The sequence below is a fragment of the Drosophila navojoa genome, chromosome 2 (assembly GCF_054131105.1).
Source record: "Drosophila navojoa isolate 15081-1374.11 chromosome 2, UAZ_NAV_1.0, whole genome shotgun sequence".
In the NCBI taxonomy this organism is placed as follows: Eukaryota; Metazoa; Arthropoda; class Insecta; order Diptera; family Drosophilidae; genus Drosophila; species Drosophila navojoa.
Window position 1 is genome coordinate 17657850 of NC_142890.1, and position 27758 is coordinate 17685607.

The following is a 27758-nucleotide window of genomic DNA, read 5'->3' on the forward strand; positions in this document are numbered from 1 at the left end:
GCGATTAATTTTTAATTTTACCGGCCGGCATGAAAATACAATTTATTCTGCGTTGCTTTGCTTACGAGATGTATAAAAAGTTGTGGAGAATTTTTATATTCCGAATTTTTCATCAGTAAATTTAGCGCTGTGCGAGTAACCCACTTAAATTTATTAAAAGAAGAAAAATTTGTTTTTGTCACCATTTCGATCAATCTATCGATAGTCCGTGCATCGACGCTGCGACGAAAACGTAGAGATAGTGAGCAGAAAAAAGACGCCGAAGCCAATTTTCAGTTTTCGGAGGGATTTAGTAGTGTACTTGCCGTTTGCAAAAAGTAATTAATGGTTCTGCCAAAATCTAGTGAAAACTTTTAATCAAATATAATATATGTATATTTTTTCTGTATTTATTTTCTATTTTCTCGCAGCGCAAATTTGCTGTTTGAGCATATAAATATACGAAGGCGAGTGCACAGAAGAACGAAGAACGTAGAGATAGTGAGCAGAAAAAAGACGCCGACGCCGATTTTCATTTTTCGGAGGGATTTATTAACGTGCCTGCCATTTGCAAAATGTAATTACATGTTCCAGTGCTTAACGTGAAAAATTATATCATTAATTATTCATTGAAAAAATTCACATTATCATATCAATTATATTTCTAACAATATATGTATATTTTTTTAACACAGCAAATTCGCAAAGTGAGAATACAAATTAAGAAGGCGAATGCAAAGAAGAACGTATAAAGGAAACATAATTTGTTTGAGAAATAAACAGAGTTCGTTGAAGTCAAACCGAGAACGCAAATAATAATAAAAAATAAGGAACAAACAAAATAACAATTATATTAAATAATTAAAAATGGAGGAAGTTGCAGTGGTCAAAAAGCGCGGGCGCCCGGCAAAGGGAACTTCGGGTGGTGCAGCTCCGGCAGCGGGCATTCCCGCCGACAGCAACATTCCAGTAATACCCAAAAAGCGCGGTCGTCCGCCGAAGGTCAAGGGTGGGCGTGGCAGGCCGCCAAAGCTGTCCGCTGCGGCAGCGAACAGTGATGACGAGGATCTGGATCAGGATGAGTTGGGCGATGCTAACGGCGAATTGCTACAGCCAATTAAGAGCAAGGGACGCGGTCGTCCGCGCAAGGTTCCGGTGCAGGCACAAGAAAACAGTGGTAACGATGATGAGGACATGGACTCGTCGGCTGATGAGAAGCCACCAGCGAAGCAACAAAAGTCGCCATCATCGGCCAAGCGCCGTAAGCTGGGACGACCCCGTAAGCATCAACCCAGCGAAGATGAAGATGGTAATTATGCAAATCACTGAATATATCTTCATTTATTTATACATACATATCTAACTCGTCTGCGTACAGAATTCGATGACGATGATGACGACGAGCGTCGTCCAGTTGGTCGTCCTGCAAGTAGCTCAATCAATTTGAATATTGTACGCACTGGACGAGGTCAAGGACGCCCCAGGAAGATTAAATCGGGTGCGGCTGGAGCGGCCTCATCACCAGCTGGCGAATCAAATGGCGATGATGCATCTACAGTGCCCCGAAAGCGTGGACGTCCATCGCTCGCCAATAAGCCAGCTCCGTATGTGCCATCAGGACGGCCACGTGGACGTCCAAAAGCAAACCAATCGCCAGTTAAGGCTGTAGATGATGACGATGACGACCAGCAGGCACAGAATGTATCGGATGATGATGAATCTGCGGAGCCAGAGGAGTCGACGGCGGCAGTGTCAACCACGCCAAAGAAGCGAGGACGACCCGCATTGGCGGGAAACAACAAAAGCGGATCGGGCGCCAAGCCACGTGGAAGACCCAAGAAATCACCAAACAATCAGCCTGATGGTGATGATGATGATCTAGATTCGGCTGGCGACGCCGGGGAGGGATCCAATGGCAAGGTGCCCAAGAAGCGTGGACGCAAGCCACAAGGAGCAGCAGACGACAGTGGCGATGCTGACGAGGACAATGAGGACAGCAGTGGCGGTGGTGTATTAAATGATAATGCCGGAGATGAGGATTCCGATGAGCCAAGGAAGCAGTCAAACCAGAGCGAATCGAAATCCAAACGCAAAGAAGTAAATTCATCAGAGAATGGCGATGGAGACAATGCGAATGATTCTGTTGAGTGTGTCTCCGACGAAGCATCATGGAATAATGCTTAATTTTAATAGTATTTAGGCAACAGCAACAGCATATTGTTTATTGGGACACGACAAATTAATGAAATAACTACTATAAAAGCAAATTCCATTCACACACCATACCCCTTGACTAGAGTGCATTAGCCAGTAATTCCGAACGACATGTCCCAATTGTCCGAAAAAAAACCGGAAAAAAGAAGAAAAAAGAAACCAGCGAGAACATACAATATGTTTTTATTTTATTTTAAATTCACCCCTCCATTTCCTTATATATAATTCTGAAAATATATTTCATCTTATTCCATTTTTACTATATTGGATTAATTTTGGCTTAAACTACATAATAGAAATACATTAAATATCATTGTAGCAACATGTGAAAACAAGTGCAGATCATTAATTTTATTAAAAATAAATAAATAGAATAAAATTGCGGATGGACTTGGAATTTGTAATTACGGGAATTTGTAATTGCCGCTATGACGATAGTCTTGACTACATCGAATAGGTTTTACATGAATAGTGGTGCCGTTAACAGAAAATGTTAGCCAAACTTATCGTAGTGTAGATGTCGATAATGCAATTTCTATCGACAACAAAATTTTAGTCATTGTAAATCGTTTGTAAGAACAGCGTGCTTGTAATACATACATATGTAAATTTTTCAAATAAGCTAAGGTGAATAATATTTAATCGTACGACAAGCGTAACTATATAATAATATATACGATATTTACATAACTAGAATACGCATTATTGACATTGTTCACGTGCAAATTGAGAATGTTCTGTCTGTGCGTGCGTGCGGCTTCGTAATTTGTTTTGCGTAAATTTGCGTCCAGTTGTGGTACAAAATGCTAAAAGATGAATTTAAATTAGCATGTTAATTGCAGGCGAATATTGACGTTCAAAACTTATTTTACTTCATTGTAACACAAGCAACGGCAGCAGTGATACACCGCAAATTTGATAAAAAAAAAGCCGCTAACGAAAACAAAACAAATACACAGGCAAACTGCGGCTGCAGCGCTTTGTGTGTGTGTGTGTGAGTGTGCTCTGGACTTGCGACTAATGAATTTGTAGCGGTCACTAAAATCAATCTAGATAAATAAATGTTTGTTTTATACAAACATGATTTATTGAAACTATAAAAATGGCCAAAGCATAACAAATATAATTATTTTACAAACAGGAGTGTTTAAATGCACGTGTGTGATGCTTGGTTTGCCTACAATTGTTAATAATGCACTGGCTGAGCAACTGTTCCTGATATGGAAAGCTATCTCATTCTTATTTCGCAAAATTTTGTGATAGTTTTTATTGATGAATTTAGATTTAATTGAATAATTACAAATTCGCCAACTTGTGGCAACTCTGCTCGAATGACCCCTTGCATGCGAGCAGCTGTTCCATCGGTGCTGTAGTTGTTTCACCTTGTTTCTGTTTATCGGAAAATGTTAGTGCCAGCTGCAGTAAATTGTTCTAACAAATTGACTTAGCGAGATCCAAAAGTAAGAAACATAATTATTTCGATCTTAATTTTTTGTAATCGCGGGAAAATGTAATAGTGGTAAGAAATCTTATTTTCCGGCTGTTATTTGCTTATTATTCTTTTAGCTGTTTGCCATTTGCAGCATTGCCCAACTTTGGTCACACTATTTTCCGGCACATGCTCTCTCTTAGCGCGCTCTCTCTTTCTGTTTCTATGAATTTGTTCTCTCTGAGCGCAATCTCCTGCTGGTTTTGTGTTTTCGACGCTGGCGCTGTGTCTTTGCATTCGCATTCGCTTTATTATCGTTCTCGCGACGACGACAACGTCGAAGAATTCTTAGCCGTATTCTTCTTCATCCTGTGTAAATAATTGTAATTTAAATATTTTAAATTAAATACAAAAACCACGCAAAACTAATAAAATAAGCAATCTGAGAGCATTTCGCGCGTGTTTACCAAGTCATTAAGTGTATGTGTAAGTGGCGAGAAATTATAGAAATATTCAATTCTATACATATTCAATTTTTAGTTTCGAGACACTTTTGCTTCCCTGCCTCTTTTTTTTTTACATTGTCATCGTCGTTTCCTTTTTGCTGCGACTGGCGGCGGCTGCAAAATTTTGTTATATATACAAACACATGTGTATAAATTGTGTGAGTGTGTGTATGTATTGTATATGTGCCTTATATACAAATCCAGACGAGCAGCGGTTGCACTAACACACGCATAATTAGACGCACAGAGAAGATTTGCATATATGTATATATATATATATAGTGGTATATATATATATATACATGTATGTATGTATATAACATGTATAAATAGTCGCAAAATTGTAAGATTTTAAGTAAATGCTAATCGCGTGCGTCGCTTCATAAAATAAAAGGTAAAAATCAATTGAATGATATTCATGTTCCTTTTTATGCGTGTGCTTCACTTTGGTTTTGCACTAATTTTTGGAAGGTGGCTGCAAAACGAAAGAATAATTTTTCCGATTGGCTCTCCGAATATTTAGAGTATATTCTTATTTTTGTGCGTGTGTGCGTTTGTCGTCTTCTGTCCATTCGTCCATTATCCGCCTGTGCCTTGTTTCTTATTCTTCCTTGACAGCGGCGGCCATTTGCTTCTTCTTTACATTTGCACGGCACGGCGTTTAAAATATTTGTTTTTTTCGCTCACACTCTTGTACTCTTGAATGCGCTCTCGCTCTCTTGCCGTGTGCCTTGCATTTGTATACAAGAATTTTCCCAATAAGAGCGGCAGTATTGTTACCGATGTTTAAAATAAAAAACCAATTAACTTACGAAAATTGGGCTAAATATTTACTTTAATTAACTAAATTATGTATTTTGTATGTTTGGTTATATACATAATATTTATACACTAATGCGCTTGCCACACCCCCCTTTTGGTTGCTGTGCGCATCACTCGCTCGCTTTATAGCTCCTTTTTATGCTGTTTGTTCTCGTACTTTTGTTTTTCACATGTCTCTTTTTGGCGTTTATCTTTATGTTTGTTTTTGTATCGGCAACGTGCGTTTGGTTGTGTGTGTTTGTGTGTGCGTGACTGAGTGAGTGAGGCCCCCGCTAGGCGCTGTGGTTTCGCATGCTGCACTTGTCTTTTGCCCGTGCTCTGGGCGCTCTCTTTGGGTGTCAGTGGGAGTGGACGGGGATAGGGTGTGGGCAAACTGTCGCTGGCTCGCGCGCATATAAACAACAGAGAAACAGCCGATGGACGATTGCTTACATATTTTGTAACTTAACCTCAAAACGTTGCGGCTGCTGCCGGCCGCCGTTCACTTCGTTTTCTTGTTCTTGTTACTGTTGTTGGTGTGTGTATATGTTAATTTATATGTTTTTTCTTTCGTTTAGTCGCCTCCCCTCCTTTCGACTACTGTCGTTTTCTTTGCGTATTTTTCGCGCATGATTCAGCGTCGTTGCCATCGCGTTGTTCTTGCAATTGCTTCTGATGATATTCGGTTTTTTGCCTTAAGTTACTCCTGTTTCTGCTTCTTCTGTTTCTTCTTCTTCTTCGTGTACGTTTTCTGCTTTGTTATTGTTTTTTAAATAAAGCAGAGGCGCATTTATTTAGCTTTTTTATAATGTTAAAGCTTTTGTTCAACATATTCTTGATCTGGTTATCTGACAGTTGCGTTATCTTTGTTCTATACCATGACCAGCTCAAAGTAGACACAGTGGTAATAATTTTAATAATTGTAAATTAAAAGAGTGTATGTACCTTATATAAAATAAAAATAATTGTTGTATATTCTTTCTCTTTGCAGTTTGTGTATATTTTCATCATTAAAACGTGTAAATTAAAATCATCCTAATTATAATTCAAATTAATAATAACTGAAAACATCAAATCCTTAAATCTCAATAAATTTCAATTGATCTGTAAAAAATATTTATAGCAAGTTTTAATTGTTTAACCCCACTTCTCATATAAAATGCATTGAAAATAGTTTATTTGGTTGGTTTCACTGTGTAAAGTATTATTCATAGTTTGTGTTAAATAGTGTAAATTTTTGTAAAAAAAAAAAAGAAAATCAAACCATACCAAACGTGCAAGTTTTTTTTCGAGTGTATGCAAATATCAATCGACAAATGTAATTAATTCTATTAAATGACTGTATATTAATATTTAATATTAAGAAAGATTAAAGTGTGGTTTCTTAGTAAAAAACAAATAATTCTAAAATAAAATACAACAAAACGACAAGAATCGCAAAATCAAAACGACATAAACGAAAAGCAAACAAGAAGTGTAAAAACGGTAAAAGCCTCGTCCCACTGTGCACGCGACGTATCCGCAATTTTTTAAATTGTAACCATAACGTAACGTCGTCCAGTTACTTTTAAACTGTTGTTCTCGTTCCGTCAAATTTGTTGTACGTCTTTTTTTGGTTATTTTGTTTTCTGATTTTATTCGGCTGTTTTTGTGTGGTTTTTGCAATACGCGCCAAATCGTGAGCTGAGCGTGCAGCAAACAGCCGTCAAAATTGAGCTGTTAAGCGCACCCACAATCTCGATATCGACGGTAGCGCCAGCCACGTCGCCATCGCCGCAGCATCATCTACAAACACAGCCGCAGCAACAGCAGCAGCAGGCGCCGTATCATCATCTCCAACAGCAGCAGCAGCAGCAGCAGCAACATTACGGCCCACTGCCGCCGCCTTCACCATACTTTCAGCATTTGCAACAACAACAACAACAACAGCAGCAGCAGCAACAACAACAACAGTTGCAACACATGAAGTTTCTGGGCGGTAATGATGATCGCAACGGACGCGGCGGGGTCGGCGTCGGCGTCGGTAGCGAGACACGCGGTTCCAATGCGCAGGATGTGGACGCAGCGAGCGCTGCTGCAGCCGCCGCTGCCGTTGGCTTTGTTTTCCAGCAGCGCCCATCACCAGGCGGCGGCATCGGCGCTGGCGTCGGCGTCGGACCCGTTGGCTCCACCTTGCACGACGCCGCGGCTGCTGAATATGCGGTCCACTTTGCCCAAAAACAACAGCAATCGCGTTGGGCATGCGGCGACGAGCACGGCATCGATGTGAGTACATTAGCAGAAATAAAAATATAAAATACATAAATGATATGCGTTTATATATTTATAATATAAAACTGTTTAGTAGATTTGGCTATGCGCCAGCAGCACTTTAAGCCAAAAGCAAGGATAAAGAATTTTCTCCAGGAGCGAGGTTTGAGCTAGAGAGAGAGAGAGAGGGAGAGGGAGAGGGAGCGAGTAGTTGGGCTGCATTAGTTTTTGAACTGTTATTGAATTTTCTTCATTACATAAATGCGCAAAGATGTACCAGTGTTGCATATCGATATCAGTTAAAAGCGCTCAGCAAAAAATAAATAAAATAAATAAATAAAATATTACAAATAAATAAAATAAAAAAAAAAAAAATAAATAAAATAAAAAAAAATAAATAAAATAAAATAAAAAATACCATGAACAAAAAAAAAAAAAAACAAATAAATAAATAATTAATAGCAATTAAAAATAAAAATGATATATAAATACTAAAATAAAAGTAAATTAAATTTAAATTCACAGTATTTATTTTAATTTAAGTTAATTATTATTATTATTATTATTTTTTTTTTAATTTAAGTAATAAAAAAAGACATCTAATTAATCTCTATAAATTTCCATTTGTATTGATTTCGACATTAATTAAAAATCCAAAGTCAATTTGTTATTTCAAAACCAAAATTTATGCTGAACCTTGCTTAAAATACTAAAATTTTGATTTCTTCAGTATTTTTGTTTAATGTAGTTTTGTTGATTCTTACCCTGACTTTATTTTATGGACAATCTCCACTGCCTGGAAATTCTTATGAAAAGCAATTGGTTCTCCTTTTTATACGCTGCTTTGCCTTTGATACCCTGTGGCATAATATGTTACAGGGTTGTACAGCTTTAGTAAACATAATATGTAAAATTTATAGTAAGGTATATTCTAGATAATTGTCAATTGATTATACTAAAGATAACAACAATTAGTAAAGAGAAATTAGTTTAATTTCTATTGTACTAGGTCTGGGGTTTTTTTTATTATTATTTGTCCGCTTAAGGGGTATCTTGTTGACGCTTTTGCGTATGTTTATGGTTGGCATAGTCCGTTGCATTAACAGCAGGAACAGCAGGGGAAAGGACTTCGTCGGTGGGAAGCTGTAGGAGTAGCTGCCAAAGTTTGCACAAATAATGCGAAAGATTGACAAAGATTTTGCTTAGTTTTGTATGCATGTATTTTTTTTTCTTTCAAGGAAGACTTGGATTTTCATAGAGTTTTTCCATTTTCTTTTGTGTGTGTTGCAGAATCCCGATAAATGGAAATACAATCCACCCATGAATCCAGCGAATGCTGCACCTGGCGCACCGCCGGGCAACGGTGGCAGCAATGGCGGACCCGGTGCCATTGGTACCATTGGCATGGGCAGCGGCTTAGGCGGCGGTGGCATGGGCGGCAATGGCAGCGGCATCAATGGTGGTCTACATCATCCATCGATGGCAGCTGCAGCAGCCAATATGGCTGCCATGCAACAGGCCGCCGTGGCCAAGCATAATCACATGATGTCGCAAGCGGCCGCCGCAGTTGCAGCACAGCAGCAGCAGCAACAACAGCAACAACAGCAGCAGCAACATCCACAGCAGCAGCAACAGCAGGGTAATCAGGGTCAACCGCATCATATGATGGGCAGCGGCAATGGACTGGGCAATGGCAATGGACTCGGCGGCTTGGGTCAGCCGCATCCCGGGCAGCAGCAACAGCAACAGGGCCAAAATCCCGGCCAGACACATCCCGGCCAGCATCAGTACAACTCGAATCTGCTCAGCCATGTGATGAACAATCAGGTGGCCGCAGCCGTTGCCGCTGGCGCTGCCATGGGCCCGATGACACCGTATGCCCAATCTGGTGCCACCGGCAATATGTACGATCATCATGGAGGCGCACTGCATCCGGGCATGAATGGCGGTATACCGAAACCTCCACCGCAGCTGGGACCGCCGGGCGGACCACAGGACTTCGTCTATATGGGTGGGCAACAGCATGCCGCTGCTGCCGCCGCCGCTGCTATGGGCGCTGCTCTGATGCCGCCACAGAATCAATATATGAACAACTCGGCCGCAGCTGCTGCCGCCGCCAATCGGAACGCAGCGGTGAGTAGAGACTACTACTATGCACATATACAGACACGACAAATATACATATACTAGGTTTAGCACTTTAGATAAGTTCCATTTTGGGCTAATCAATTAATTGATTTGTGTTTGCGATTTTTGTTTTAGTTAATATCATCCATCCAACGACCAAGTTGATTGATGATGATTAAATGGACAAGTTTTAGGGCTATATACCAATGATAGTTGGATTACAAATGTGTTTAAATATTAACCACATTGGGCTTTAGTATACACAAAGCTAAAAATTAGGAAATGTGTTTGTTATTGTGTGGATATATTTAAAGGATTTCCAGCATCTGTATGCCCTAGTAATATTTGCTTGAAATGAAAAGTCTTATCGCAGCATTAATTAAATGTAGGTTCTACATTTTTACGTTTCTGTATACCAAAGCTTTTCGAAAAGTTTTCTCTCATGCGCTTTGGGGCTACTAGAAATGACAAAGGTTTCCACAATTTCGTTTTTATGATGGTTTCATTTTTTTCCCCATTGATCGAATGGCTCGTGTCGTAAAAATTGCCGCCTGAGTCTTTGGTTAATCAATAATTTGGCTTTTATGGCCAGTTGTACATATACCACCCTGTCCGAATCAAGAGAAAAAGCCCCTAACCTAACAAACAAAAATATTTGCTGTAAATTGCAAAGTTTTATGTTTGCTTTTTTTCCCGAATCCGAATTTGTTGTTGCTCTGCAGAGGCCCTTTCAAGTTTTTCCTTATAGACACACATATCATAAAATTGTTGATTGTTATTGTTGGCTTTTCTATTTTCATTATATTTTCCATTTTCCGCCCATACGTATAAATTGATGTGTGAAATCATATTTTCCCATTTTCCCTCTCGCTTTTCGCTATGTGCGTAGCCAATGAAATGATTTTCACATATCCGAATTGATTGTCTTTTGGTCTAGACACTGGATTGGGAGGGGAATTTTGTTAGTTTACGCATTTGGGGTAGTTGAGAGATTATATCACACGTGTTAATTAAGTGTGCCAGGGCTCTCATTAGCTTTTCTTATTGGCTTTGACATAAAAAGCTGTTAGAATAATACTTTTCACTACCAGGCAATAGGCTTGCCATAAAAAAGTTTTCTTTTAGATAAGGACAAGTTTAGTTTTATGATTTTGGCGCAGCCGACTTCATTACATAATCAAGGACAGTTAACATAATGAATAAAAGTTAACATAATTGGGACTTTCAAGTCGAAGTGGAACAACGATAAGTTGATTATCGATTATTATAAATATGATGTCCTATTTTATATAAAATAATAAGACAACATTGTCGGTACAATATTTCTTGAAACTATTCACTTTTAATGAATCTAATGCTAAAGCTTAAATAGAAGTTATATATAGAAACTTTATTTCTCTTTTTATTACGCTTTAATAAGCTGCCAAGTTAAATTAGCGAAGATATTTTTTTTACTCTTTGCTCTGCCTAGTCTTCGTCTTCTTCTTTTTGGCCAGCTGTTGGTTGGTTTATTTTATTTCTTTTTTAGAATTGAGACACGTTTTAGCGCTTTGTCTCTTTGCTTTGCTTATGGTTTCTCGATTGCCTCGTATCGCTACGCCCCTCCCTCAGCTCCCCATCGGTTAGTTTAGTTCTGTGTTCTCTGCTCCGCTAACAAATGCATTCCGGTTGCAATTTTCTGCCTTATAAGCGTTGAGCACACAAACGCGCATCCACATACTACAACAAGTCGGTTCTGTGGAGGCATTTGTTCGCAGTACTCGGAAACCACTCGCATTTATAAATAAAAGAATTTAATACTCGACTTGAACTTAATGAGCTCTCAGCTAGCTCTACATGTAGTTTTTCCACCTCGAGTTCTACCTTTGCCTCTTACATATTCCTATTTCTTTATTTATTTTTTCTTTCCAACCCGCCTCATTGTGGTTGTTATGTCACAAATGTGTAAGGGAAAAGCAATTTTAATTAAAGAATTTCACTCGCTGTGGTTTCTGCTTTACATTTACGCTCAAAGTCTGGCAGACGATCAGGCAACAGTTTATCGGGATAACAGATAGATAAAGATAGAGAAGAAGAGATAGTCAGTACAATTAGTTTTTATAGCGATTGCCTTTAACTTATTAAAAATATTTTCCATTTATTCCTTTTGTCGGTAATTTTTATACATATGTAGGTATTTGCGTTTTTTGAGAGTATTTACTCGTCGCATTCCGTTTCTCGCGTAATTCTCACTTTCGCAACTCGCGTCCCTTTTGCTTGTTATTGTTGCCTGAGCGTTACCTTTTTTTTTATTTCTCAACAACTTCCTTTTGCGCTTATTTCGCAATCTCTTTGGCTGGCAGCAGCTCACAATACGAAACAGAAAACGAATTTATTGCAATTATGCCAGGACAGCAGCCGCAGCCACAGCCACAGCCACAGCCACAGGAGCGAAGCGAAACACAGACAAATTTTGTAACTGTATTCGTTTGTGTGTGTGAGCTTTTGTTTTGTTGCTGTCGCTGTTACTCCACTTTTTTAGCTCGTTCGCCTTTTAGGCGTGTGTGTGTGTTTGTGTGTGTCAGAGACAGGCCCCAGTCAGCAGCAGCAGAGCGAACATTTGCCATCTTTTCAACACTATGCTACGTTTTTGCTCTCATTCTCTCTCTCTCTCTCTCTCTCTGTTTGGTGTTGCCTCTGCGTTTACTCTCATTGTTGTTGATGTCGTAGGTCATTGATTTGCGCTTAACAGCGCGGAGCTGCCGGCAGAAGCCTCATCTATGGGCGCAGCGTCTCTCCAGTGCTCGTGTGCAGCCCTTTGTTTCTGTTTCGTTGTTTTTTTTTTTTTTTCGTACAGGTTCTCTGTTGTTGTTGTATCGTTGCATGTGGCGCATTCGGCGTTCTGCTTTTTGTGGTTCTCTTCTATATGTGTTCTTATTACTTTTTCTTGCATGCTGTCTGCCGCCTCGCTGCTTCTGTTGTTGCTGTAATTGTCGTTTTCTTTTTACACGCCATGCTTTGTACTTGTTTCTTTTTCATTTTTTGCGTGTGCTGTAATGATTTAAATGTGTGTCTGTGTGGTGTCTGATTTTGAGCGCAGCTTTTATTGTTGTTGTCATTGTCTCTCTCTCGATGCTTCTGTTGTGGCCAGCCCGCTGCGCCCTGACTCGGTGCAATGGACAATGGGCGGTTGCAGATTTGGGGCGTCCTTAGAAGCTTTTCAATTCACCACGAACACTTTGTAAATCCGTGAGTGTGTGTGTGTGTGTGCGCGCTGCGGTTAAGAGATGCGTGTGTATGTAAATGTTAACTCTGATTGTAATGATAATGTTAACCTAGATAACATATGAATAGAGCTAGAATTGAATTTACTGTGGCTTCTGGATTTACAATTTACCTAATTAAACTGGATACCCAATTACAGTTGCACTTGTTATATCAAAACGTGCCGCATGTAGGCCTCATCCATTCCCAGTTGCTTGGATGTTTCGTTTAATAATTATCATCATTAGACTTAACTTTGTAGTGATAAAGTGGACTTGAGTAAAACAATTAGCTGTTGTTCTAGTTGCTCTGTTTCTTCTGCATCCTCTTCGTTATGTTTGTTGCACTCTCGCAATTTCACACACTCTGAGCGCGAACTGAAGAAGTCTTTGGTGTGTTTGCTCTCCTCACCTTCTGCTCTTCCTGTTGCGCTTCCCTTCGTGCGTTTGGGTTTCGTTTCTAATTGAACAAAAGCTGCAGTCGCAGTTGCCGCTGGCAACGCGTTTGTTGCCGTTTCTTTGGACTGCCGCGCGGTTGCCAATTAGCGAAAATGTTTGCCTGTTTGCCTGCAATTTTCCAACAACACAGCTCGGGAGAACCGAATAATAGCTAACGATGTTCAAGTGAAATTATTTATCGACTACGAGATACCCTGTATTTGATAGAAATTTAAATTAAGCTGTACAAAGCTACCTTAAAATTTCCGTTGATTTGTAGATTTTATACATCAAAGCTTTGACATAGCTATAAAAAAATTATTTTTAAATTTTTCAAATGTATAGTGTGTTTCTTAGTTAAATCCAGCGCCGCTTAGTTCAACTGCGGTTATATGGGCTGCTAAATACTTCCACAGCCAACATGGCAGGCGCAGAGGGGTCAATAAGTTTCTTTAGTGCTCTAAGTACCTTTTCTGGAAAACTTGTCAGTAAATTGTTTACCATGAATCCTGGTAGAAATCTGATATGCTCACCACTCTCAATACACTCCTGCCTGGGTATGATTCGATTGGGCGCCGATGAGGGCACTACGACGGCCAAGGAGCTAGATAAGGGCATCGGGTTTACTTCGAACGATGAGTCGGAAATAGCCGAGGATTTTCATATCGCATTGGAACCCTATCAGGATGACACCATGCTCAATATGGCCTACAAGATGTATGTTATGCATGAATTCGAAATACGGCCGGAATTTCATGAGATTTTAACTGAGAAGTTCCACTCGGAACCTGAAAATGTAGATTTCTCTGAGAACACAGTTGCTGCAGAAAAGATTAACGAGTGGATAGAGACCAAGATGAATCATCTTATTAAAGATCAGGTCAGCCCAGATATACTTAATGAAACCACAGGACTCGTTCTTATAAGTGCTGCTCACTTTAAAGCCGAGTGGAGCATCGGATTTTCTGTGCGGGCCACTCGCCGAGAGTTTTTTAATATCGACCCAAAGAACAAAATCAGAGTGCTGATGATGAATAATTTCCATGAATATGACTATGCGGACCTAAAACAATTCGATGCAAAAGCTTTGCGTCTAAACTTCAGTAATACCCCTCTGCAAATGATTATCATCCTGCCAAATAATGCCTTTGGGCTAGAGACTCTAATAGAAGCATTGTCCACAACATCGCTGGAGAGTATTATTTCATTGCTAACTCGAAAGCGAGTCTACTTAAAGTTGCCCAAGTTCACGGCTGAATTCGAACAGGACTTGACACCTGTTTTCCCAGAGCTTGGCGTGAAGAGGATCTTTATGAATAAAGCCGAATTGGGTAAAATTTCTGAAACGAATCGAGTAATAAAAGTCTCCAGTGTTTTACACAAGGCATCCATTGAATTAAGCGAAGAAGGCGACGAGGTATTGCCCCTGCCGGAACTGAAACCAACCATGGTTAAGGGCAAAATTCGTAAACCCCCGTCGCCCGTCAACTTTTACGCGGATCATCCATTTTATTATGCCATCTATGATGCGGTCCATGGACCCCTGGTCGTGGGTAGCCTCCAAGCCCCACTCCCTGCTCCTTGCATTAATAATCCGCTGAAACCATGCTATTGCGAGAGATCTTAGAAACAAAGAATTATTATATAATACATGAAAGGGAATATTTTTATTTATATATGAAGTATCAAATTATACAATGCATTAATAAAATTACAGGGTATATAAAACGTTTACCTAATGACATTCCTGCAGATTGTGGCGATAGTTAATGCATTGTAAATTTGTCGATGGGTTTATCGATCGAAGGAAAGGCGCTGCAGGCAGAGCATATGATTGACATACAAACATTCGCATCATCTGATAAGCTTTTGTTTTACCTTTATTGTGATGCGATGCATACATTTTGAGCACAGCTGCTCTCTCTCTTTCTCTTTCTGTCTCTCTCATCCTCTCTCTCTATAACTATGCTCAATTATCTGCATTAATTAAATAATCATTTTAAATGCATCCTCAAATAGCTCAACAAATTAATTTGATATTAGCTTTGCCGCCCGCTGACTCAGTCAAGTGATTTTAATTGCCGCTACTCTACTCTAACAGGCGTGTTGATTATCAGCTAAGTCACTCACTTTGCCCCCTGTTGATCAGCACGCAAGTTTTATATGTACATTATTCTGCTGCTAAATACTCTTTTCTGTTATTTTTCCCACAGCTGGCCTCACTTTCATCTACTGCTATTATTTCGTTTTTACTGTAGATACAGCTAACAGCTGCTTAAGTCAGTCAACGAGCTGCTGTCATGATCAGAGCAGAGCTCACATGCAAATAAGCACAAGCGGTGTGAGAGGAGCGCTCGCTCTACCCACACAACGAAAGCGTCAGTTAAGCCACGCTCAAAATATAGTTCTCTTTTCACTCAAATTACGTAAAACTATGCCAAATGAGGCTTAACGTACGCACACACACACACACACACACGCATAACAAATGTCACATACAAAGAAATACAAACAGAATACAAAAACTGTTGCTCACGTGTATTGAGCAGAGAGGGGGCCGGCTTGAATCTTTGGGGGTACGCTCTCATTAGCGGCACCGTCGACATTGCCTGCTGGATAGCATAAATTTCCGCTGAATATGTATGCGTATGCGAATGTGAATGCGCGTGTGTGCATGTGTGTGTGTGTTTGTGTTTAATGTATTATCGTTGCGAGTCGCAACTCGCGAGCAACAGCTGCTATGCCGCTGTTGCTCTCTCGCGCTCACACTCTTCGCTTCATACGCTCTTTTGCTGCTCGCAATTTGCCAGGTTTTGCTTATGCCGCCTGAGTGGCAGGCCACAGCGTAGAATTTTCAGTTTGGCCGCAACAGTTGACTCGTCTGCATGCTGTATAATTTTCGCTAGGCCCCCATCCGTCCGTGTTTGTGTGTGTGTGCGTGGAGTTCTCGTGTGCGATCATTAAGCACGTTTTTTGTTGGCTTGTGCGAGTGTGCCTGTATTTATGTATACATAAATATGCTTACACACCGGTAGCCAGGCTAGAAGAGAGTGCAAACAAACAATAACTCAGGTTTTTTTGGCGTGAAAAAAAAAAAATCAACGCAAATGCTGTAAATGTTTCCAACGTGTTGTATATTCGGTATAAATACGTGTGTATAAATGTATATGGATATATGTTTTAGTGTTATGTGTGAAAAGCGCAGCTGATGCTCGTTTATAATTAAAGCTGTTCAAAGTGAAAAATCAAAATCAATATCGAAATTCTTGTATAAATCATAAATAATAACTCATATAAATTTAGCACCAACGACAAGAAAATAAGCCTGTGTAACTTGTTTTGTGTGTGTGTTGTGTGTGCTGTGTAATCCACTACCGTGGCGAGTTCTTTCTCTCGCTCTCTCTCTGTCTGTTGCGCATTGTACTTCCTTCACGCACTGGAATAATAAGAAACTCTCGCTCTCTGGATCGTTCGTCGTGTTTCGTTACTTCCAGCCTGCCTACTCATGATGAAACTACTGAACGATTTTATGTTGGATGCGCGCACTGCCGAGGATATTGCACTCACACAGGAAATGGTAAAGCAACTAAACTTTACAGCCTGTGCTGCTCTAAAGCTTAATAGAGAGGAAGAGGGATAGAGCTAGCGCACGCTCCTGCTCTTGCCTTTTTGTGATGTGTTTATTTTCTGACTCCTTTGATTGATTGGAAGAGCGAGATGAGCGCCAGTGCATTCGCTGATTCTGTGGCTTGAGGCATTTGAGTTCTTTTAGTTTTTTGCATGCATTACACGCGCTTGATAATCTGGCAGCTGTTAGAGCTTTTTTTTTGGTTTTGTTGTTTCTATTTTTACTCTTTTTTTTTTTTTTTTTCAACAATGTATCTGTCTAATTACATGCTATTCGCTAATTGCTTCTGTTTGTTTGCGCCTCAATCTGTGTGCAGCAGCGAGTGCGTTGCTTTGTTTATCTTTTTACAATGAACAATTTGTAATGTATTTGCATATTAATAGCTGTGAACCAGCGCCATTTAATTGCTTTAATCTTTAATTATTGTTTATTTATCAATTTGTTATGGTTTTAGTTTTTATTAGCTCACGTTGTTGTTTTTTTGGGATGAATCGCAGAATGTTTGAATGAAAGTATACTTTTCATTTTTCTGTATCTTATTTTTGAGTATGATTAATGATAATCAACATAGCTAAAGAGTTGAAATTAAAATAATATTAGAGAGAACATTTATCTACTCGAGCAGTAATGTATCATCTACCTATATATCTATATAGATACAAATGATTTTTATTTCTCAACTCGTTAAATAGTTCTCTTTGGCCAAGCGAACTCATGGATTTTATATTTGCTTAAGAGCTTTATTGCTGTAGAGATATGTACAGATATTTACCCTATTTTATAAAACATTTATTTATTTGCGAAATAAAAAAGCTTTGCAACATTCTCGTTAATTGTCGGAATATTGCTTCTGTTTAGTTCACCGAATACTTTCGCCGCAATTAGATAATGGGAGATCTCACTCACAAACAAATGCGACCCCAAATAGAGCAGCCCGACCACGAGCTGGGGCATCAGTCGCGGTTGTCCGTTCTTTAACCGCCTGTCTGTCTGGCCTGTGTTTCATAGATAAAATTATTGTGTGGTTCTTGCTATGCTCCAGCAATTGTTTTTGTATGCATTTCACGTCGTTTAGCCCTAACTCAAAAAAAATATATATATATGTGTATGTACATGTGTGTTTATTATATATAAGTCCGATGGGGGCATCATAGAATTCACTGAAGCCAAAGGGAAAGAGTCAGGGGTTGCGTATTCTATACAATTCCATGTATGCTGTTTGCCCCTTTTGGCTTTGGTACCGGTTTCGCTTTTTGTTTTTGAAGGAATTTACATGAAAATGTATATTTTCCGGTTTCAATTATATGCAATCTGTATCTCTGTGAATGTGTGTGTGTGTCTATGTCTATTGGGGTCTCCCTTGCTTTTTGTCTAGTCTATTTCACGGTTGATTACGCTGTTGTCATCGTTTTGCCCGCTGCCCGATTAGCTGAATGCCTCACAAAAATGGGCGTGGCCAATAGCGATGCTGATGACAACAACTATAAATGCTAAAAACAATTCAATCATTTCAATTTTTATGGCAATCCAAATTGTTTGCTTGCCGTTCATTAACTAATTGCTCAATTTGAATAACTATAAAAAGTATTTGTATTTTGTATTTGTATTTTTTCTTTTTTCAAGTATAATTTGAAGCGCCTTAAATGGCCATTTATTTGATATAAATAATGATTTAATGATGATTTAAATATAAGCTTGTTATCTATCTAAAAAACTATTCCTAAAGGAAATCATTTTATTATCTAGTTGAATATGTAAACAACCTTTTACATCGTTTGCAGTTATTTAATTTATCAAATGGAATGTGTAAAGATTCTGAGGACATGTGCTATAACTAATGCTCGTTACACTACACTCAACTTGTTAGTAACATTACTCTTTGCCCCTTATGTAATCGTATTATGCAGTCAGTCCAATTATTCAATTAACTTGTGTAGGTGAACGACAAGAATACGAGGAGATATCTTAACGAGTTGATATGATGTCCAGGACGAAAGGAGATGCCAGAAGCAGGTCGGAATAAATACAGCAGACGGACGACAGCTGACTACAGTTTTTATTGCAAAGGCGATGGGTGGAACTGTCAGTGGGCTTGTGGGCGGGCGTGTGAGGGAGGGGCGTGTGCCACAAATCCAATAAACACGCCAACAAAATTGCAAATGTTGCAAGTAAACAATGCAGGAGGAGACGTAAGAGGGTGTGTCTTATGCTGGAACGCATACCATTCTCGCTCTCCCTCTCGCTCACATCTTGCACGTCCCGTCTCTTTCTCGTTCCATTTGGCTAGCTCTGTTACGTGTCTCAGTTGGCATTAGAACTTTTGTTTTTCGCAATGCAGTCGAAGGAAGCAGCTTTACGATTTTGACTGTCGCCTCGTTCATCACTGAAACTTTGTCGAATGTTTTATAGGAATTGCGGGGAAATTCATATTGAAAAGTAATGTCAATTTGATTGGCTACGAATCGAACTAGTTCGAATGAACACATACGTGACATTTTTGAAGTGATGAGCATTTGTTTACGCTAACTGCCAAGCCTAAGCAAAATGAAGTTTACTGGAACTAGTTCATTTAATAAGCTAAATTTGTAGAGTTCTTTAAGCAAAGTAATTTTTGACGTTAAAATACGTATAGAATGCGAGCTATTGGCCAAATATATCTATTTATTCCAGACAAACTCTTCTGGCTGCATTGCCAAATATATTTTCACCAAAAGCCGTGCATGCAAAGTTGAATAACGTTGCTCCCAAACAGTTCTGAATGGGGCTGGGGCCAACCTAAATAAATATGCACAGCGACATCGATTGAAAAGCGCAATAAACGCATTTATCAGCGCTTACTTTTTGTTGCCTTTCTGGCCAAAAACACAAACAAACCCACACACACACACACACAGACACACATGGGATGAATATCGATTGAGAACCCCTCCCAATAGCAGCTACAGTGATTATTCATTAAAACGAACTGTGGATTTGATGATTTGTAATTGATATACTGAAGTCATATAATAAACAAATATTTAAATTAATTTTGATTTTGATTTAAAAAACAAAACCTGACCTACCCTATAGGTAGGTCAAGAATATATCATTTATGCATATGATGAAATACGTCAAGAATATATTAAACTTTTATGGATAGATAGATAAACATATGGAGTAAAGTGGTTAAATTTGAATAGGGAAATATTAAGTCGAAAATGGATATTATGGAATTTGAGTGAATTGAATAAATACTATTATTAGTTTAAGCAAATCCATGTCTAATATTAATCAAATTTTATCCGCTATGTATCCCGGTTTTTCTTTAAGCCCGCAGCACGTTGTCGTTCCTCGTCTGCTTTATCAGTCGACATTCACAACTTTGTTTTGTGTTCCTGATTATGTTATACCATGGCCCACACCCACTTTCTTTGCTCTGCGCCCAAACTCTGGTTCCGTTTCGTTCCGTTCTGTATTTGTCAAGAAACTAACAGACTAACTAACAGTCAGGCATTTGTCACTTCCATATTGTATTTTTACTTTCTTTTTTTTTTTTGTCAACTTGAGACTTTGCATTTGCTTTGCATTTATTGCTTTATATTTGTTATTGTTGTGTGTGTGTGTGGTATAACACGCAAAAGGTCTTTGCACCTGCTCTTTGGGAAAGGAGGAGACAAGGTGAGAGGTAGCTGCAAAGTTCTTCATAATAAAAGCACTATGAAGGGGCCTCGTTCAGGCGTCTGAAACCACTCTTGGCCGGGCTCTTCATAGTTTTGTGCCAGAAGCTTTATGAGATATTTTACTGCACCAAATTGTTGCGCTGTTATTGTTGAATTAAAGTAATAATTAAAGTGTGGCATACCCTGTAAATTTTGGATATTATTAGGAATGCAATTAATACCTAATACCTAAATTCATATTTTTATAGGGTAGCGATGAATAAATAAATATATACATGGTATGCTTCATCGCCTAGATGAAGTTAAGAAAATTGAACTTTTTATCTGAAGAAAGCCTGAAATATAAAAAAATTAAACAAATTTAAATTTTAGGATATTTACAGGGTATCTTTTAGTCATCAAGCGTTCTATTCCTTGGGCTGTATTAAGTTTTTTTTTTTACACTACCAAAAATAATTCAAAGTCAACAGCTTTGCGTGCACAAAATATGGCCACAATTTAATGTTTTTTGGTCAGTTTTGTTTATATTTTCTTTTTGGTTTTTTATTGTTTCCATATTGTTTTATTCGCACATACATGTTTTTTATTTTGTGCAAATATATGTCAAGTGCATTGTTTGCATACTCGTTAGACAATAATTTATAGTGTTTGCTGTAACGTTTATTTAATTCTGCGATGCACTCTTTTCAGCTCTTTTTTTTTTTTAGTTCATTAACTGAACGTAATTAAAGCTCGACCGCGGTTTTTTTTTCGTTTTCAAAGGTTATACTTTAAAGGTCTCAATTTGGTGTGTTTGCCTAGCAAGGCTTTAACTCTTAAAGGCTGAACATAAAAGAGGAATTAGTAGAATTTTTCAAGTAAATAAATAGAAGAATTTAATAGAAGTCTTTATTCTTATCTTATAATTTTTTATAGAATTATAACATATTTGATCTACCATTAAATATTTATTTGAAGGTTTTTAGCTTTTTTTTTTTTTTTTTTTTTTGGTTTTAGCTTAATTTTTTGTTTTGATTCTTTTTTAAGTAAAAAAAAAAAAATAAAAAAAAAAAAACTACTGAAAAAAAAAAAGAAAAATTGGCAACTAACTAAATTTAAATAAAAAAGTTCTGATTTTATTATCGACTGGTTTTCTAGTTAAATATTATGCTCTTGCTGTTGTTGTTGTTGTTGTTGTGGCTGTTGCTGTCCAGCCTATTCCACCCCCTCTGTCCAGTGGCTTGTTATACTCCCGTTCACTCTCTCTCGCACACACACACACACACACACACACACACACTCTCACATTTATTCTCTTTGGCTGGCGCTCTTTTCTTGTTCTATTGCTGTGTCTGTTTTTCGCCTTTTTTGTTGTTCGCCGCTTGTTCTTGATGTTGGCTTTGTGCGCGTTCTTTGTCGTCGTTTTGTTTTCTTTTTTGTCTCTCACGCATGTTTTTGGGGCCGGTTAGTTGTTCGTTCTCGCTCCCACACACGCACACCCATACGCACATACTCTCCATTTCTTTCGCTCTCGCATACTTGCTCTCTATGCTGCTGCTGTTGTTGTTGTTGTTGTCTCCTCACAGTCAAGGACAAGTTAATGAACGATTTTGTTTTATTTTTGCTGTTGTAATTCTTTTGAGCCGTTTTTCCTCTCAGGCAGGCTAGTAGCTATGTGTGGGGAAGGGGGGTAGGGGGGTGGGGGATGGGGCTACGTGGGGGGTGTACTCTTCCCAATTTTCTTCGCACATTTTGTTGACTCATTTTGGTTTGTCTTTCGATTTGTTGTTGTTCTTTTTTCTCTCTTTTTTTCTGCTGCTTATTCAGTTAAAAATTTGTTTTTCGTTTTATTTATGCAAAATATATATACATACGTATGTACATATATATTTTTTTAATATTCTTTTCTTGCCGATGGGCTGAATGAAAGGCGCTAAAAGTGCTAAAAAAGCTATTTTTCCAGACTATACCCTGTACTTTCATGAGCAAAATAAATTCTCTATTGGTTTTCGTTTAGCTGTAATTCTAAAAATATGCAAAGAATAGAAATTTAAGAAGACAAACATATAGAATATAAACAAATCATTTTTAATTTTTGTTCAAAATTTCCAATAGAAGCAGAATACGGCGTAGTTGAATATGAATTGGGAACTTTGTTGTTTTCATGTCACTTTTATCAATGACTTCTCTTTGGCATTCAATTTCTGTTGTACTTTACAGAATGAGTCTATCGATATTACTCCTTAAAATAGTTAGGGTATCTTGCAGTTGAGAGCTTTTGATAATATTATTCTCTGTTGTCATTTTTGCTGCATTTTGCTATAGCTTTACTTTGTTTTCATTTATTTGTCTTTTGCTAAGCGCCGCAGTTTTATTTATTGTTCTATTTTGGCTTAAAAAAATAATTAAAATTGTGTGTTTTTTTTTCCGATTTATATTGGATAAAAATATTTCAACTTTAATTCAATATTTGCGTGGGTGTGGAACAGTTATCTCTGAAGCTGACCCACATTGCGCATATGCTTGGTAAACGTTGTAGCTTTTTTTTTTTTTGTATTTTATTATTATTATGAAATGTGTTTAGTTGCGTTAAAATATTATTGTTTATTAACACCTTTTGCAGCTCATTTTTATTTTGTTGCTTTTGTTATTGAAACAGTCGGCGAGACTGGCGAGCCCAGTTGGCTAAAATAATAATTTGTTGTTTGTTGGCGCTTTCACACTTTTCAAGTCGAACAGTTAATATTATGTTTTGAATACCCTAGAAAAATGGATGAAAGAAAAGGTTAAGTTCAAAATTGTTGTGCGAGTTCATAAGAGAGTAGTGCGCATTCGTTGGCAGTACAACTTTATTTTTTTTTGTTACCATTGAGCCGCTTTTTGCATCGCTTGAGTTTTAGTTTTGGCCTATGCAAATATTGTCTAACAAACAATTTGTGCGCTTTGCTTGTGTGTGCGTGTGTCGCTAGAGTTTGTCTTTTGTCACTTTTGTAACGGTTGACAATTTATAGCGCAAGGTTGTCATTGCCCACTTAGAAAGGTAGAGAGAGTTTCCATCAACCCTGAAATAGTTTGCATTGCCATACGATATATGTTTTGATGTGAAATTGGATAGGGTTTAACCTCTTGTACCGTGTGCATACCACAGAAGTGCAAGAATAATAATAATTTGGGCAACGAGATGCCGGCTTAAGAGAGATGTAAATTTGATTTCGAATAAACATGAATGTAGTTTAGAAATAAATCTTTAAAGAGACTATAATATTGAAATGAAATGTTAACAACCTTATTTAACGTCTTCATATAGATTAAATTAACATATTTTGCTATGGGTTTCTAATATTGAATTCATAGTAAACATATTAATAAAATACAATTTAATTACATTTAATTTGCATTTCGCACTCGAATTTCAGTTTGAGTAAGGCGTGTGGGATGAGTCCAATGAAAATTGGAATGAAACGAGAGTTTCCAGCTCCGTTTCAGCAATCGCTCTTAAGCAGTAGATCAAAGAGAGGGGCGAAGGGTTGTAGGCTCCGTGTCCTTGCCTCGTGTAGCAGTATTTATGAGACGCGCGGCTCAACAGTTGCCGTGTATATACATATGTACATGTGTGTGATGGGCTTATTAAATATTTAAAATGATGCTGCCATATATGGGGCATAAATACACTGGCAACTGTGGCACGTGCCGCGCGTGTCGCGTTGACGCATTATGACAACGCAAATGCCATGGGAAAAAAAAAAAACGAAATAAATTGAAACAATAATAAAAACCCGTGTGGCATGAAAGTTAATTAGGTACATTTTCACGAGGCTGCAACACATGCCTCAGATCCCAGGGCGGTGGAGCCTGGGGGCACCAAGAGATTGTGTGGATGTGCAGTAGCAGATATCAGTGCCACGATATGATTTCGAGCTATTTGATATGTAAAAGGCTATATATAAATTCAGTCACATGCTTATCGTTGAATAATATTTCTCTCTCTATCTATCTATCTCCTTCACAATAGTTCTGTCTCTGTCTGTCTCTTAGTTGTTATATATGTAGTGCAACCTCTATTATGTTGCAGCACACAGACTATGTTGCTACAAATGGCTTTGAGTTGCGGCAACTGCTTGACTGATGAAGCCAACTCGTCAACGGTTCTCTCTGCTCTCTCGCTGTCCCTCTCTGTTTGATGTTGCCCTCTCAATCGCACTGTCCACTTGCAGTGCTGTCAGTTTGTCAATGCCTCCGTGCAAAGCTTCTCATAAGTTGTCGCTTGATTTACAGCTGAGCAATGTAACTATCTACCGTCTGCTGGCTTTGGTCTGGTCTCTGTCTCTGTCTTTGATGTGCTTCTGATTCACTGCGTCCGCCTTTCAGGGTGACGCCAGCCGCTTGACGTTTGGCTCCCATATGATTTATATCTCTCTAAGGCGAATGACGCCCTGTGGGGTCAGTGGCCCAAACGGTCTAACTGTGGAACTACAGTGCACAAGAATGAGGTCTGCGACTAGATAAATGCTTGTTGGTATTTAAGCATTACGTAGCTTCTGTACGTTAATTAATAGTATTAGCAGTGTATTTTTACTTAACTTACTTGAATGAACAGTGCCATTCGAATAGTTAGTTCTCTAGACAATCAACGATAAACGAACATAAAACTGTTTACATCTACGTACGTTCCATTTACGTAATAACGTAACGTAGCGAAAAATAATGTAATCACAACCAGGTCTCTTAATGATCAGCGAACTTCAAACGTTTTAAAACTACGTATGCTCCATTTACGTAATTACGTAAGGCATATAAAGAGAAAAATAATAAAATCACACCCAGGCTTAAAGTTCTGCAAACTTGAAGAGTTTTAAACCTACTTATGTTCCATTTACGTAATTACGTAAGGCATACATAGCGGAATATAATAGAATCGCATCCAGGTCTCTTAAAGATCAACGAACCTCAAACGCTTTGAAGTTACGTATGTTCTATTTACGTAATTACGTAAGGCATATATAGAGAAAACTAACAAAACCACATCCAGGCTTAAAGTTCTGCGAACTTGAAGAGTTTTAAGGCTACTTATGTTGCATTTACTTAATTACGTAAGGCATACATAGCTAAATATAATAAAATCGCATCCAGGCTTAAAGTTCTGCGAACTTGAAGCGTTTTAAAGCTAAACATGTTCCATTTACGTAATTACGTAAGGCATGCAAAGCGGAATATAATATAATCGCATCCAGGTCTCTTAAAGATCAGCGAACGTCAAGCGTTTTAAAGCTACGTATGTTCCATTTACGTAATTACGTAAGGCATGTACAGAGAAAAACAATCAAACCACATCGAAGGTTAAAGTTCTGCGAACTTGAAGGGTTTTAAAGCTACGTATGTTCCATTTACGTAATTACGTAAGGCATGTACAGAGAAAAACAATCAAATCACATCGAAGGTTAAAGTTCTGCGAACTTGAAGGGTTTTAAAGCTACGTATGTTCCATTTACGTAATTACGTAAGGGATACATGGCGAAATATAATTGAATCGCATCCAGGTCTCTTAAAGATCAACGAACCTCAAACGCTTTGAAGTTACGTATGTTCTATTTACGTAATTACGTAAGGCATATATAGAGAAAACTAACAAAACCACATCCAGGCTTAAAGTTCTGCGAACTTGAAGAGTTTTAAGGCTACTTATGTTGCATTTACTTAATTACGTAAGGCATACATAGCTAAATATAATAAAATCGCATCCAGGCTTAAAGTTCTGCGAACTTGAAGCGTTTTAAAGCTACGCATGTTCCATTTACGTAATTACGTAAGGCATACAAAGCGGAATATAATATAATCGCATCCAGGTCTCTTAAAGATCAGCGAACGTCAAGCGTTTTAAGCTACGTATGCTCCGTTTACGTAATTACGTAACGCATATACAGAGAAAAATAATAAAATCACATCCAGGCTTAAACTTCTGCGAACGTCAAGCGTTTTAAAGCTACGTTTGTTCCATTTACGTAATTACGTAAGGGATACATGGCGAAATATAATAGAATCGCATCCGGGTCTCTTAAAGATCAACGAACCTTAAACGCTTTAAAGCTTCGTATGTTCCATTTACGTAATTACGTAAGGCATGTACAGAGAAAAACAATAAAATCACATCGAAGGTTAAAGTTCTGCGAACTTGAAGGGTTTTAAGGCTACGTTTGTTCCATTTACGTAATTACGTAAGGCATATATAGAGAAAACTAACGAAACCACATCCAGGCTTAAAGTTCTGCGAACTTGAAGAGTTTTAAGGCTACTTATGTTGCATTTACTTAATTACGTAAGGCATACATAGCTAAATATAATAAAATCGCATCCAGGCTTAAAGTTCTGCGAACTTCAAGCGTTTTAAAGCTACGTATGTTCCATTTACGTAATTACGTAAGGGATACATGGCGAAATATAATAGAATCGCATCCAGGTCTCTTAAAAATCAACGAACCTCAAACGCTTTGAAGCTACGTATGTTCCATTTACGTAATTACGTAAGGCATATATAGAGAAAACTAACAAAACCACACCCAGGCTTAAAGTTCTGCGAACTTGAAGAGTTTTAAACCTACTTATGTTCCATTTACGTAATTACGTAAGGCATACATAGCGAAATATCTCTCTTTTCTTAAAGATCACCGAACGTCAAGTGTTTTAAAGCTACGTATGTTCCATTTACGCAATTACGTAAAATAATAAAATCACATCCAGGTACCATAACGATCTGCGAATTTTAAGCGTTTCAAAGCCACGTGTTCCATTTACGTAATTACGTAAGGCATGCATAGCTAAAAATAATAAAATTATATCCAGTTCTCTTAATGATAAACGAACTTCAAACGCTTTGAGCCTACATACATATGTTTCATTATGTAATGCATACATAGCGAAATATATTAAGATCATATCCAGTTGTTCTCTTAATACTCAAAGAATTTCAAACGCTTTAAATGCTGCGTATGCTCCAATTACGTAAAGCTTTTTCTCTTTATGTTTTAATTGTGTAACTCTTTTAATTTTCGTGCCTAACGGAATTTTTTATTAACGAAAGTATTAGTTACGTCAGGTGTCCTAAATGAATGGAAATTTCTATAAACAAATCAATTAAATATTTGATGCTTTAACTTTAGAAAAGCAAAAGCCAGCTAAAAAAGAGATTTTTCTGATATTTAATGCATATTTCTGCAGTTGAACTTGCGTCCAGTTGCAATATAAAATAGTTACGTAATGAACTGTGATTTCGCAAAGCAAGGCAATTGTCACGTAGTTTTCATTAAAAATCCAACTGCAGCTAATTTGATTTCATTAGCAATGCTGCTTGCACAGCAGCCTGTTGGAATGTGCAGGATGTGGCTGGGGCTGGGGGTGGGCGAGTGGACATTGCCAGGATTGATGAGGGGCGAGGTTTGCATTAAAGTTGAGGATTATAAAAACTTTGCTGTGATGGACGTAACGGGGATTTAGTGTGGAATTAGGTGT

General features: G+C 38.1%; 3 protein-coding genes across 9 annotated transcripts in view; all 3 read left to right on the forward strand.

Moving 5' to 3' along the window:
• Positions 1-121: 121 nt before the first annotated feature.
• Positions 122-2597, forward strand: D1 (D1 chromosomal protein). The gene is made up of 4 exons (XM_030387611.2): positions 122-317; positions 411-556; positions 675-1288; positions 1358-2597. The coding sequence occupies exons 3-4, from the start codon at positions 847-849 to the stop codon at positions 2161-2163; spliced, it is 1248 nt and encodes a 415-aa protein (XP_030243471.1). The 5' UTR covers positions 122-317; positions 411-556; positions 675-846; the 3' UTR covers positions 2164-2597.
• Positions 2598-2690: 93 nt separating this feature from the next.
• The window catches only part of pum (pumilio), a 204546-nt gene continuing 179478 nt past the window's right edge, over positions 2691-27758 (forward strand). For 3 of the 7 annotated variants that reach the window (XM_089256791.1, XM_089256812.1, XM_089256803.1), the window contains exons 1-3: positions 3874-4108; positions 5921-7194; positions 8470-9312. In XM_089256791.1, coding sequence (XP_089112917.1) covers positions 6892-7194; positions 8470-9312 — 1146 coding nt within the window. In that variant the 5' untranslated portion in view covers positions 3874-4108; positions 5921-6891. Of the gene's footprint in view, positions 2821-3873; positions 4109-5920; positions 7195-8469; positions 9313-15852; positions 16564-27758 lie in introns of those variants that run through there. The other 4 variants (XM_089256794.1, XM_089256799.1, XM_089256820.1 and 1 more) reach the window with 4 other exon arrangements.
• LOC108656351 (serine protease inhibitor 42Dd) lies at positions 13253-14639 on the forward strand. Its single transcript, XM_018108391.3, has one exon. The coding sequence runs from the start codon at positions 13408-13410 to the stop codon at positions 14611-14613; it is 1206 nt and encodes a 401-aa protein (XP_017963880.1). The 5' UTR covers positions 13253-13407; the 3' UTR covers positions 14614-14639.